This window comes from Telmatherina bonti (genome assembly GCF_933228915.1).
Source record: "Telmatherina bonti genome assembly, chromosome: 14".
In the NCBI taxonomy this organism is placed as follows: domain Eukaryota; kingdom Metazoa; phylum Chordata; class Actinopteri; order Atheriniformes; family Telmatherinidae; genus Telmatherina; species Telmatherina bonti.
In genome coordinates, this window is record NC_136612.1 from 25,484,368 (window position 1) to 25,498,635 (window position 14,268).

General features: G+C 39.2%; 1 protein-coding gene across 1 annotated transcript in view; it reads left to right on the forward strand.

The window, feature by feature from the left end:
- The first annotated feature begins 312 nt into the window (after positions 1 to 312).
- Positions 313 to 14,268, forward strand: part of col5a3a (collagen, type V, alpha 3a) — a 45,442-nt gene continuing 31,486 nt past the window's right edge. The window contains exons 1-4 of the mRNA XM_079253390.1: positions 313 to 449; positions 9,138 to 9,302; positions 9,607 to 9,820; positions 10,178 to 10,340. Coding sequence (XP_079109516.1) covers positions 365 to 449; positions 9,138 to 9,302; positions 9,607 to 9,820; positions 10,178 to 10,340 — 627 coding nt within the window. The 5' untranslated portion in view covers positions 313 to 364. The remainder of the gene's footprint in view (positions 450 to 9,137; positions 9,303 to 9,606; positions 9,821 to 10,177; positions 10,341 to 14,268) is intronic.

The following is a 14,268-nucleotide window of genomic DNA, read 5'->3' on the forward strand; positions in this document are numbered from 1 at the left end:
CATCTCTGGGGGTAATGACAACCTCAGAGAAGTGAAACCTGACAAATTACCTCAAGTAATAAACCTGATTTATGAGTTAGTTTTGCACAGGGGCACCGCTCATCCATACTCGACACAGTCCTATGGAAGGGAAGAGGCGGGGGTGGAGAACAGAGGGAGGGTGTGATGGTGAGAGGGAGACACTGAATGAGAGGGGACAGAAAGAAACTGTGAGGAGCCACCACAACAAAACTTCTTTAGCAATCAAGAAAGTGGACTGTACGTCTGTCCTTTCTTCCACGAATGGCGTCTTAGTTCCAGCAAACAGAACTTCTGCAGCTTAAAGTTCTGGTTGCTTGTGCAGACGGTGTCCCCGCTTTGAAGGATGGAGCATTTTAAAAGGACCAGGACGCACAGGAGAATACAGCTCTGTCTTTTCATCCTACTTCATCTAACGACAGCACAAGCCGGTAAAGTATCTACACGTAAAAAAACTGCAGTTTGGCAGGTTATTCGTGTTAAAAGAGGTAAACATGTCAATGAAAGTCCTATTTGTGTGTCTGTGACTGTAGCTTGAGTGATGCTGGCACTTTAAAACCTCACATGGTCCACAGACAACACGAATTTTCAGCGCAAATTCATCATCTCCAGGTTCTGTTTTCATTTTGATCCTGGTGTGTTCGGCAGATTTCTGGGATCTAAAGCTGTTCAGATGTTGTGGTGATGCTGCAACTTGTCCAAAGGAGTCGCTTTAGGCTGCCATTAAAATAGCGACTTAGCTCAAATTACTTTCGGAAGTTGTTGGAAAGTCTCAGACCTGTGTAAATGACCGCAGTTATTCAGTATGTATTTTTTGTGAACTTGTGTACACTGGCCAGTTGCTTCTCAGCTTTACACAACGGACGCATGTGCTGTTTCTGCAGCAGCTGCGTTTTAACTGAACGCATTTCCAACACTTGGATCTGAATGCGTCCTTTCTGTCAGGTGCGCTTTTAGGGGATGCAACTTGTGATGTCATCTTTGAGTTTGCTTGAGACCGGCGTCAGTTTACTGCGAAAAAGGTTTAACGTTGGCTTGAGAACAACGTGAATGGCTAAACACTGAAGGAACAGAGTAGATTAAAATTCTTGTCATGGATCTGTTTAATGTGCCCTCCGCTGGCATAGGTTATGTGAAGGGGTTTAGCACTAACACTCTTTCTGCCATAATCAGGATTGTTCGGGTCAAATTGGATGCATTGGACATTTTTCAATACAGGCTTCTATTTCAGGTCATATTGCATAGGGTTACTTTAGAGATGCATTAATATTTTCAGTTCTACACCTGCAAAACGATTATTGACTCTCAAAAGGCTGTGTATGCATTTCTGTTAGTGCAGCCTGGCATGTACTGCCCTTGTGAAGATGCTCATGTGCTGTAGTCAGTTTGTGCTCCCATATGCCATTTGGCCCAATGCTATCAGTCACCAACACAGGTCTTCATGCCCTATGGCCATGTGAGACTATCTATAACCGGCGCAGGGTTCTTCCTTGCAGGTGCAGCAGTTAGAAGTCACTGATGGAGTGACATGTCTCAACAGCAAGGGTAAACCCTGTCGTTATAAGAGGTGCTTAAAGATGACAACTTTCCACATGCACCCAGTCTGTGGCTGTGAGGATTTGTTGGACCTCACTGACTGAAATGAAATGATGGCAAATGAAGTGAGCCATCTGACCGAATCACATTCTAGTGGCACAGTGGCTGCTGTGTCCACTGCTATGGAGGGCCTGTGCAGGGATAGGTGAGATGATTTCAAAGTGTATGAGACATATGGTAGTGCAGATATCGCAGTCTTAAATATGTGCTTGTGGTTGATAAGTCCTTTGTGCCTCTGAGCCTTTGAATGTTCCACAAGAACATGTGTGTATTACAGTGAAAGGAGCGTTTTCCCACATGCTTGCTGTGTGTACAAGAGACATGAGAGAGCGCTTTGTAGTCATGTTTACAGACAGGAAGTGGGGCATTCTTGCACACGTGCACAGTTCACTTCTAAATTCTCTTTTTTCTTAAACCCATTTGCATTATTTTTTTAAAAATCAATCAAGTATCAATATAATTTTGTTTTTATTTGACATGCCTTATCTCTTCATTTACATCATCTCTCCTCCTGCTTACATCCCACTGCTTCCCTAATTCTTTGACATGGAAAAATTGTGCAGACAGGCCCCTCACTGCGTCTTGTTTGATGCAGCCTTCTTGCCAGTCCTGCATCAGATTCCCATAGGAAGTCAGCAAGCCTCGTTTTCTTTTGATCCATCGCGAATTAGTGGCAAATGAAAACAAATGAGACGTGGTAACTGAATTTGACCAGGTTTACATTAGGAAAAGAAAACGTTTCTAAATACTCGTGCCACAACGTATTTTAATCCAGTGAGATCCTCCAACATCAGAAGTCAGAGATGCTTACTGTATGTCTGCTGATACTGCAAGCGTCAGATCAAACTGCTGCAAAGAATTTTTGAGGGGCCAAACGTCCCTGGAACTCTCCCAAGTCTTTAATATGTAGAAATAATACTTAAACACTTTGTGGCGCCGCACTGCAATCTATAGTATTCAACACACATCTGGCTTCCAGAAATTCCCTCTCCCTCAGGCTTTTCTAATCATTGGAAGCTCCAAGCAGCTTTCTTTGGGACTTGCTGGAGATGCTTCCTGTGGAATTGCAATACACAGACATCAGAGGGGCTTACTTCTTTGCAGGGTCACTTTATATGGAATCTGACTATTTATTCCTCACACATCACATGCACATCATGGTAGAGGTCAGAGTTATTTTAGCTGCCACTGAAGCCGTACATAGTCTCTTCAGAACAATATTATGACCTTGCTCATTATTTGTAATTATCTGAACGTGCTCAGTGTCATCTAATGTAACAGTGACATTAATGCATATGTGTGTGTGTGCATGTAGGTGTGTAGCATGTTGTTCTAATTTGATTTTTAGAAAGTTGCCCAGTGTTGTACCTAAGAGACTATATGTCCGATTGGAGTGCACTTGTACATGTTTGCATGTTTATATGTAAGTGTCTGACTGTATGGGTCCCTCTTCATGTGAAAAGGTGTTTAAACAACACTTGTTCTATTCTTGGTGCTTGTGTTACATATTTTTCAAACTTAATATCCGTTTTAGCTCTTTAAGATGGCTTGTGATTAGAAATGAGGTCACTCTGTGCCAGTGTTAGGCATGGATTGGAGAAAATGTTTAGGCTTAATGAAAGCATTTGCTGTTTTCATAGAAAGTTTTTTTCAAGTAGAGAGGAGGAAATGGGTTTACTTTTTTGTTACTGGAGGTTTTCTCTGCATCTGTGTGGAGCGCCTATTTGGTACAGGGCCTTGAAGGGCAGGTGTTTTCTCTGTGGGCCATGCAGCTTTTGGCTTATCAGCTCATCATGCCGAGAGCAAACATGAGCAGAACAAACTGTGGAGATTGAAGAATGTGGTGATGATGAGAACTGGAAGGAAATGTGTAACCAGATTCCATTTAAGTCCTTTGGCTTCAACATTAGTGGTGTAACTGGTGCAGGCATTATCCTTCACAACAGAACAGACTCTCTGACCCACATTCAGAGATAGCCTCTATATTAGGTACTTTGATTTATAAAAACACACACACACACACACACACACACACGTATATATATATACATATATATATATATATATATATATATATATATATATATATATATATATATATATATATATATATATAGTCATCTATTGTCTTAAGTGTTTGTTCCAATGTTTGTTCCAATTAAGAGCTGTGGGGAAACTGGAGCCTATCCCAGCAATCATTGGGCGAGAGGCAGGGTACAGGTTGCCAGTCTACTGCAGGGCCAACACAGAGAGACAAACAATCACTCACGCTCACATTCACTGTTAGGGAGAATTTAGTTTGACCAATTACCTAACATTCATGTCTTGGTGGAAGGAAGGTGGAGTACCTTAACAAACCTATATGCACACACAGGCAAGAAGAACATGCAAAATATTCAAAATAAACACACACCTAAACAAACACACACACACACACACACATATATCCATATGTCTCTCTCTCTCTCTCTCTCTCACTATATTATCTCTGTATGTAGACTGCTGACCTGGCTTCCTCCTGAACTGTCAGTGATAACTGAAAACAGATTCAACCACAAAGTCTATTCACCCACAATGACAATCTCTGCCTCAATCATTTCCTGCAAGCTTCCAGAACAATGAATGCTTTTAGTGAAAGCTTTAATAAGCTACCTTTTTGCTGATATTTACATGACACAGTATAACATTTCTCCAGTTATGATTCTTTTAAACACACAGACAAATATGTTGATCTGGCTTAGGAAAAGAAAAAAAAAAAAAAAAAAAAAGCTTAGAGGTCCCCAGTGATTTCAGCTTCCTCCTTGGATGTTGAGCAGTAGGTAAACAGTGAGCGCAGATTGTTTCCTCACACTTGCATGGGTGCACTGTTAGTTTATCAATCAACCTATTCTGTGGGTGCTCAATTTAGTTTTCTTCATCTTATAGTGATTCTGTCTGCACACACTTGTGACCCAGACGTAGGCTCACATCCGGACTTTATTAGATTATCTGTTCTTAATGCCTGAGCTAAAATGTGTCTGGATTTAATCAAACACATGCACTGGACCTTTCATTAATTTTTCATCATAAATCACCATCTTTAAAAGCTTGGCACACTTGAATATTTACATTTGAGTGTGTAATTGTCTGATACTGTGATTTTTATTTATTCTGGATGAGAATGCATTTTTATTTTTACCGCATGAGACGTGCATATCTCTGCTCAGTGATTTAAAGTTGAAATGTCTCCTCCACTCATCTCAGGGTGTGGCCCAAGATACTATGGGAATATTTAACTGCCCAGATCTCTCATTGGCTTCATTTCTTGTTAAAATTCCTCCAGTTCCCACATGCAATAGCTTTTGACAGTGTTGTACTGTGTGTGTGTGAGAGAGGGGTATTTTCCGGCAGGGCTGGGAGTGTAGGAGGTGTGAGTCATGAAACATGTCTTCAGAGACATTTGCTTTAGAAACACAGAGAACACATTATATCCATGTATGACTGAAATGATTCTGAGTTGTATGACCACAGGGCACGGAGAGAACGGGTCAGAAACCACCGACGATGCACAGATGAAGACGGCTTGGTGGCATTTGGATGGTTTTGAGTCAGTTTTGTGAGATGGACTGCTCAGCTGACTTCTACCAGGAAAACTGCATCTGCCACTGCTCCTGGGCAGCTGTTCGTATCTCATTCCACAAAAAGAGGGAGAGAAGACAGCTTTGGACATGTGTTATAGCAGAGAAATCTGCATAAAATCCCAATGAGCTTTCTCCATTAAAATGACCTACTGGTCTGTGCATGTAGAATTGGCCTGTTCACCAAGAATCCGCAGACATTCATGAAATATCTGAACATTTTAGCCCCTTCCACGCAGTGCTCTGACCTTTTGATGTGATTGGAAAACACACTGAGTCACTGGTCCTTAGAGGTACTATGGCGTTTTGAACATGATGAGCATAACTTTAAATGGTAGGAACTGTTTTGTTTATTTGCAGTTGTGCTCCAGCATTCTTGATCACAGTGATTTCGTAGCTTGTCCAATCTTCCCAAGCTTCTAGAAGAAAAATAATTTGGCAGGTGAGATAAGGACATGATCACACACACACACACGCACACACACACGCAAAAGAATGAGATGCAAGCAAAACGTGTTCAGACAGTCAGTGCTGGAGGTTACATAAAGAAGCTGCTACAATAGGCATAACTCAAGGTGACTTAATGGATCCAAAGCAGGGAAAAGAACATTCTTTTACCAATTGTTGCATGGATCTGGACTGCTAATGACAGACATCCATTATTCTGGGCTATTCTTCTTGATGTTTTGTCAAGAATAGAAGCCAAGTAAAAAAGCGACAACTGAACAGAAACACGATTATATTTTATTTTGGTTGTTTTTGCATCCAGCTAGCTGTTAATGTTGTATCAGAAGCCATTGAAGTTACTTCCTTGCACATCCAATACAGATTTTTCCCTCGCCCTCTGAACTTATTGAAGTTTCTTCTAAATTCACTGCATTTTGCACACTTTGGTGTTGGATTCCTATTATTTCCTTGACATTTGATTCAGATAGTTGTGAAAGCACAGTCTTTGTTGAGAAAGTTCCTGGTGCTCGTCTCAGATTTCTCCCTGTGGCGTTGCTGTGCATTTTGAGTGTTCCTTTTTTTGTCTTTGACGTGTCAGAGGTCAACGCTCTCCTGTCAGCCTCAAGCTAAAACATGAACTAGGCAACAGCTGACTCAAAAACTCATTACAGAAATCCTCTTAATATGATTCAAGGGGTGTGTTGAAACATTGCTGGACTGCTCAAAATGAAATGATTCTGTTAACTTGCACTAAAATCGTTTTGTCAGTGTAATCAAACCCATGTTGCTTCAGTTTAAAAAAATTACTCCAGATTGTTCCAAACGTCACTGCCTTGTGACATCTTGTGTGCATGAGCATGTATGAGAGACTGAGAAAAACAGAGAGAGAGAGAGAGAGAGAGAGAGAGAATTTGAGTGTGTTGGATTCTGACCTTTGACTAAAAAACAAACTTTCAACTCAGCTAACCCAAAGGACTTGATTTGTAGTCAGCAATCAAATAAAGCCACAGTAAAGCCATAAAAAGCTCATTTGAGATCAGATAAGGACAGAGGCGCTCTACCCATTCAGTGAAATATTACAACCCCAGCATAAGACAGAGTACACAGTAAACTAACAGTGTTGCAACAGAAACTGCTTAAATTTTCCAATTAAACATTCAGCTGCAAGAACAGAAAACACTCTGGAGCACCATGTCTGTGAGTTGCTTCAAGGGACAGTCTGAAAAGAGCATTTTGAGATAAACCTTGTTATCTTGGTGATTCACTCAAAGTAAATGTCATTTATTTTGCTTCATAATCTAACCAGTATTATCAGTCTGTTGGTTGTCTTTGATGAGACTTTTTTTTAGAAGAAAAAGTTCAAATTAGCATTTTCATTAGTTTGTAATACGTCGAAATGTATTATTTGTACAAGAAAAAAAACAAGAAAATACTCCATATTTTGAGCTATGTTAGCATTTGTCCAAGTTGAGTTATTGGAAATCATAAATCTACTATATTTTACCAGTGTGGAGTATCACACACACACAACTTTTAATTTATAGTTCAATTTTTTTTTTTTTTTTTTTTTTTTTTTTTTTTTTTTTTTAATTCCTTAGTAACATGCTGATGTGTTTAGGTTTTGATTTCAACATTGGACAATGGTTGACAGGGAACAATAAATATTGCATGATCCTGTAAACAGAAGTAGGATGTGAACATTACCCAGAGTTACCCACATTAAGTCATTATAAAAGGTAACATTTGGCAAAACATCAAAATATAAAGAAGTTTTTTGAAGGTATGACAGTTAAAGAAAACACTGCCTGTCTTTATTGACTTGAATGCTAATCTAAGAGTCAATATGTGCACATATACTTTATCTGCTGACATTTAGTTCTTGGTCTGCTCTCAAGATAAATAGGGCAAATCTGAAAGTTATCCTGGACGACTGTGTGTGTGGGTCAACTTTTATTGCTGCTACTTGTGCATTTAATAGCTTCAGGGTTCGGTTGTTTTCTTCCAATTTTCTGCCATCAGTTTGGTTAAATTGGCTTAAAAGTTCAAAGTCTTTAGATAGACACGTACTATATATATTATATTACTGGAACTTGGCTGTATATCTGAGTTTAACCTATTTGAAACCTTTTCAATATGTGAAGGGACCAACAGGACAAGCTATTAATGCTAGTTTGGACAAACGATGCCTACTTTGCAAATAAAAAATGCCATAAAATGTAACATTGTGTTTTTCTACTGGCAATGTCTTGGCAAAGGTAAACTCTCTCCACATGTTTAATTAACAAGGAGAATAAAAGGCGAGCTTTGAGCAGCAAGAGCTGCAGGAGGCAATTTGGGTTTAGGATCCTCGTTTCAGATGCCTGGAATGCTAAGTGCTGAGCGGCTCTCTGTAGCAGCTGGTGGGAGACTGGCTCTGATCCTGGTTAATGCTCACTGCAGCACTTTATCAGCAGACATCTAATAACACGAACAGTGGACTGCGAATAAAGCACAGGCTCATTGACAGGACAGAAAACCGTTCACTGAGAGAAAGCTCATATCTACAGAGGCATCAGTAGCTTTGATAAACATAATTTGATATGGATGACATATATTAGAGCTTGGTTTTACTGGAGTTTTCAATGGAAACACATAAATTATCCGAAGTGCATTGCAGTCATTTTCCTTATTCTATCTGATTTTGTTTCTGTTCACTTTTACCTAACATCTAAAACAAAGGAAATTGGATTTAGTTAAAAAAAAAAAGCCTTGACATCGCCTCTAATGTTTCATTTTTCAAAGCTATAGCCTTTGATGGTCCAAAGCAAAACTTGCTGACTTGTGAGGGAATGTTGCAGTGAGAATACATAAATCATAAATGGACTTATGCTAGTGAGGGATTCAGATTATGATGAATGAGATGTTGAGGCATTGTTGTGGGCTCATGCAGAATGAGCTGCATCCAGGTGTCAGCTGTCAGGTGTGCTACCGGAGGATTAAGGTTCAGACTGTGTACCACCCCTATCCTATAATAAAACCCACAGAAGCCTGGCCACCTGCCGCCACAGTGTATGCAGCACCTAAGAAGAGTTCTTCTCTTCCGACTCTGAGGAAGCAGGAAGGCACCACATTTTAAAACCAGCTTCCAGCAACACTAAATCCTGCTCTTCAGCTCAGTAACAACCAGCACTTAAGTGATCGAGACAGAAAAGGGTTGTCACACTGGCTGAATTTAAGTGTTAAACCAAACAAGTAAAATCACGCTGCTGCCATCTGCTACAAGCTTTTTAAGTTTACTGATTCTTGAGAGAGGAGAAGACACAAGTGAGAAATAAAACTGTTTAATGGGATGTTAACAATAACTTGTTCAAAAAGACAGAACGAGCTACAGTCTGTAAGCATGAAATGAACAACACATTTCCTCGATCTGCATCGTAACTACAGGCAGATGGCTCATTTTCTCTTCCTTTCTGTTCCCAGATGACCCCATTGATGTTTTGCGAGTGCTGGAGCTGTCAGAGAACATGGAGGGGGTGTCCTTGGAGGCTGGTCTCTGCACCAGCAGGAAAGGCATGGAGGAGACGGACCTGGCTTACAAGATCAAAAAGATCCAGCTTAGTGCTCCTACTAAACAGCTATTCCCTGGTAGTGTCTAGACTCTTTTCCACAAGACCACAAACAGAAAATCCTTGCAATTAAAATCAGCAAAGGAATACTTGGCAATGTCCAAAATTTGCTGAAAGCACTAAAGCGTGTTGCATTAGCATTTCATATTACATTTCTTTCAATAAAACTATATATACTATACATTGTAGGCGCTGAATGCTTTCATGTTTTCAATCATTACCTTTACCCAGGTCTGAGTGACAGAAGGTGGTACATGCATGGTTTCTGTCCTTTCTTACTTAACTACCTTCCCATCCTTTCCACATTCTGCTCTGCCATCCAGTTTCCAAATTTCCTGAGAATTTCTCCCTCATGGCGACCATACGAGCTAAGAAGGGCTCCCAGGCTTTCCTGCTTTCCATATATGATGACCAGGGGGTGCAGCAGCTGGGAATGGAAGTGGGCAGATCACCTGTCTTCCTGTATGAGGACCAGCATGGGCAGCCAACCCCAGAACTTTACCCCATTTTTAGGAGGATCAACCTGGCTGATGGAAAGTGGGTAGTATGAGGGTTTTATAACTGTCTAACTTATGTGCACATAACATAACCTGACAACTCTTTGAGTGAATCCTCACATGTGTCCTGACAGCTTAGTTACTCTGCTTTACCTGTGTCTTTAGAGAGAATAAGGTGGTTGTGGAAAAACTTGATTCAGTGATCTAATCGGATCAAAAGGAGATAAGGAAATCAATTCTTCACACTTTCTCAGATTCCCCACTGGTTCAGGCGTGAAACAAGTTTTCTGCTGATTCTGCAGACATTTCCACCATACACAAAACAAGCATCCACTTCAACATTTTTGTTCCTCCACAAGATGAAGTGTCAGTTTACTCTTTCTTGTTGTTCTTTCAGATGGCACAGGATAGCCTACAGTGTGCAGGAGAAGACTGTGACCCTTTACTTAGATTGCCAGAAGGTAGAGACCTTGGATCTGCTGCGAGGGGAAAATGCAGTTGTCAGCACAGAGGGCGTCACTGTGGTTGGCACACGGCTGCTGGATCAAGACGTTTTTGAGGTAGGGTTTTCAGAAAGCAAAATAACACTTTAAAGCAGACAACTGGCTTTTTATTTAGATACTGAATTTTTAGTTAGTCCAGTTTTAGTTATTTTTTTTCTTTCTTTTTTGATTTAGTTAAACAAAGCATCTGCCGATCTGGTGGTTCTAGTTTGAATGCATAATTTGCTGTAGTTGAACTGTGAAGCTTATGGCCAGTAATTTAATGTTCTTTGTGCATTCAAAAACGTTGTGATGCTGTGTGAAATGTAAATAACCCCTGCCTGATTCTAGAAATACTGAGCATGTTTTAAATGTTAAATAAATACATAAATAAATAAACTAGAAAAGCACCAGAGAGTGCAGAACTCCTCCAAGCAGCTTGTTTCGACCCATGTCATGCAGAAACCTTAAAAAAATGACTGTGTCTACAGTTCCTTCCTGATCATTCCTATAATGAAATTTAACTTGGATTAAGACCCATTTTCAGGAGAAAAAAAAAACCCCAGAAACAAATAAGCAAACAAAAAAATCCACTCAGTAATTTTTGTATAAAGCTGCTAAGAAACAGACAAACAGATTAACAAGGGAAAAACCCTGACGTTAGTAATTACCTTTATGTAACCTTATTACTGTTTGATGTCAGAATTAAAGCACCGCAAAAGACATGCATCCACCAGAGGGAAATAATGTTAAGTTCTGTATCAGGTTGCATACAGCAGGGTTCTGAGCAGGTTTTTACCACATGGCAACGCAGTAGGTCTCAGAAAGAGAATGCATTTAATATTATACTTTAGGTGCTAAGGGGATGAAAAATAAAATGCAAATAGAACGTGAACAATATATCAGATGCTGTAATAGAGACATTTTAACCATTTCATGGAAAGTTTTAGTTCAGCAACGCATCTAAAAAAAAGTTGAAAAATTAGTCTCCTCTGTTCTTTTTAACAACTGTTTGTCTGGGGAATGACACCAGTCACTGGAGTTTTGGGAAAGGAATGTTATCCTATTTTTGTCAGATGCAGGATTCCAGCTTCTCAAAAGCCTTTATTGCAGGATTTTTTTGTTTCATAATACAACAAGAGCAGTTTGTGGGTGAAAGGTCTGATGTGCAAGTTGGTTGGTTTTCCAGCAAAGGGCTGAGATGCAGTATTTGGTTTAGCATTGTTTAGATGAAATATGCAAGACAATGGTCCCTGAAAGAGATGTTACATGTGTGTGAGAAGATATTTGCTGTGAAAATATAATATGGTTTTTTGCATTGATTTGCAAGCTGCCCATGCCATTGGCACTAATGCAACCCTTATAGATGCAAGCGTTTGAACTGTCTGCTGAATAACAAGCTGGATGTTCCCTCTCCTCTTCACACTGCAGGACACTGCTTCTAAAACAAACAAATTAAATCTGGATTCATGTGAACACTGAAAAGTGGTTATAAGCTCATCCCAAGAGAAGACATTTCTGTTCTTATGTTCTTACATGGCTTCTTCTTTCTATGATTATTAATTAACCTGCAGTTGTGGATTAAATAGCAAACTGTGCTCACAGACAGTTTTCTTTGGAACTCTTCCTGAGCCTGTACAATATTTCTAGCAGAGAATCATGCTCTGTGCACAGCGATTCCTTCTAACACAGAATCTTTTGATTGTACAACAGACATTATTGATAGTTTCAGAATTTCACATTGAGGAGCTGATATCCTCAATTTTATTGACACACTTTGTCACACATTGGTGAACCTATTTCCATTGTCTCATATGTGCCTCTCTGAAATATTCCTTTAATACCGAGCCATGCTACTGACCTGCTGCCAGATAATGTAAATAGATGCCAAATGATTGTCCAGTTGTTTTGATTTATGCCAAATTTTTTAGTTGCGCTTCTGCCATCAAATTCTAAATGAGCTCATATAGTGAAATAATAAAATGTCTCAGTTTTCAACATCTGATGTGTTGTTTAAGTTTTATTGTAAATGAGCAGTTTACACAACGTCCCAACATTTTTGGATGAAGGAATTAATGTTCTGTGCTTACATGCACTCGCTTTGCTTAGTCAAACAGGTTAACACTAATTTTGGACAAATGTTAAAAACTAAAATGATGAACTACATATTCAATAGAGTAGCAGTTCAGAGATGGAGCAGGGTCGATCACACAGCTGAATGACACGTATTGTTTTCAAGTTTCAACTTTATTTTGCTCAGGATTTTAAAGGATTTTAAAAGTTTCACTTAAATATTGTTGCAGTGTAGCAGCTTTGTTCACTTTTGGATAAGTAAAAACTTCCAGATAGATGAGTGTATTTCCAGCACACATGACAATGCTGTTCCATGAGAAAGCCATCAAACCTCAGACTGGTAAAGGGAGCACGGTGTGTTCTTCTCCCGTAGCAACGCAGAGAAGAGACGCATTTGCAAAACACTCTTCTTGACCATATTGACACTTTTTATGACCAAGTCCTTGACCTCTGAAAAGTCAGCCCTTGAGTATTTGCCACCAAATAAATCCCTGTGCAGCATGCAGTGCATCAAAATCCCTCGCTGAGTTGTATCCTTTACATGTGTGATTAGTCCACGTCCTAAAGCAGACACTTTCATTAGGTTGGGGATTCAATGATATCGCTCTCCTCAAATGTAAATCCAGAAATCAAATAATTATCTGCATGTTTTCAGGTCTTCTCTTATTTGTACTTACCCTTATCAGCCACTACACCAGCATCAGGCACCCCCTCTCAGTTTCACCATGGTTTCTGAGGTGGAGGATATCTGTTATGTGTTCATGATGCTTTTTGGTTGGATTACAAAACTCTCCATGTTCACTCATAACAGTGTCCATACAACTGGGATGATAAAGTACTGGACTCGGTAGTTGGTTGTTGTGAATAAGAAGAATGTATTTTAGCAAGAATATCTTGATCTTCTTGCACAACATACCTGGGGGGAGTAATGATACTGTTTTCTGCGTTAGTTTGTATTGAATAGTTATTTTACAAAGCTTTCTTGTTTTTGAATAATATTGGTGTGTGTTTTGGATCTCAGACAGCTGGTAACTGAACAGGCACGGGGAACCTGACAGAGCAAGCGCAGAATGTGCGGCCTATGATTGTCACAGCAGCAGTAGGGATGGCTCCTCCTGTGTGTATGCAGGAAGCTTGAAGGAACAGGTCTAGACTGGTCTTGTGTTGGTAGCTAACAGGTGTAAAACTTGAGATAGTGCCTGTGTGTTGCTGAATCTGTGCAATTCTGACTGAAAGATAAAATCTTCAGCCTCCATTTATTCATTCATTGCAATATGTTGAATTTGTCTTAATGTGTATTTAAATTTGTGGGGGAAAAGTGGGAAGAATATAAAAAATTTGTGTATATATATATATATATATATATATATATATATATATATATATATATATATATATATATATATATATATATATATATATATATATATATATATATATATATATATATAAGAAAATCTAATAAAGCAAAACGTTTCTGGACCCCCCTCCCTCGCCCCCGTTCCAGCAGTACCCTTGCAGACCCCTGGCAATGACTTCTAATTTTGAGCATCTAGTATATATTATAACATGTACATACTATGAGACATGACACATTCTCATTACTTTTACGGCTGGGCTGATCACCCGTCCATTAAATATTAAAAACTATGCTTGACTGGATATGCATATCTATGTATTGCAATGGTCTCAGCTAATCTACTTGCAGGACAATTACCCGTCTCTTGTGGCTTTTATTTATTTATTTATTTATATATTCTTTTTTTTTTTTTTTTTTTATCACATAGCAACAGGGAATTTATATTACTTTTATGCAGTATGTCAATGTCTAACTGAATTCTTAGATCATTGAACCCTTTGTAAAGCATATATTTGGAGAATTTTATTTGATAGAGATTTGATCCGGTTTGCATAATAGTCATAAAAAAATACA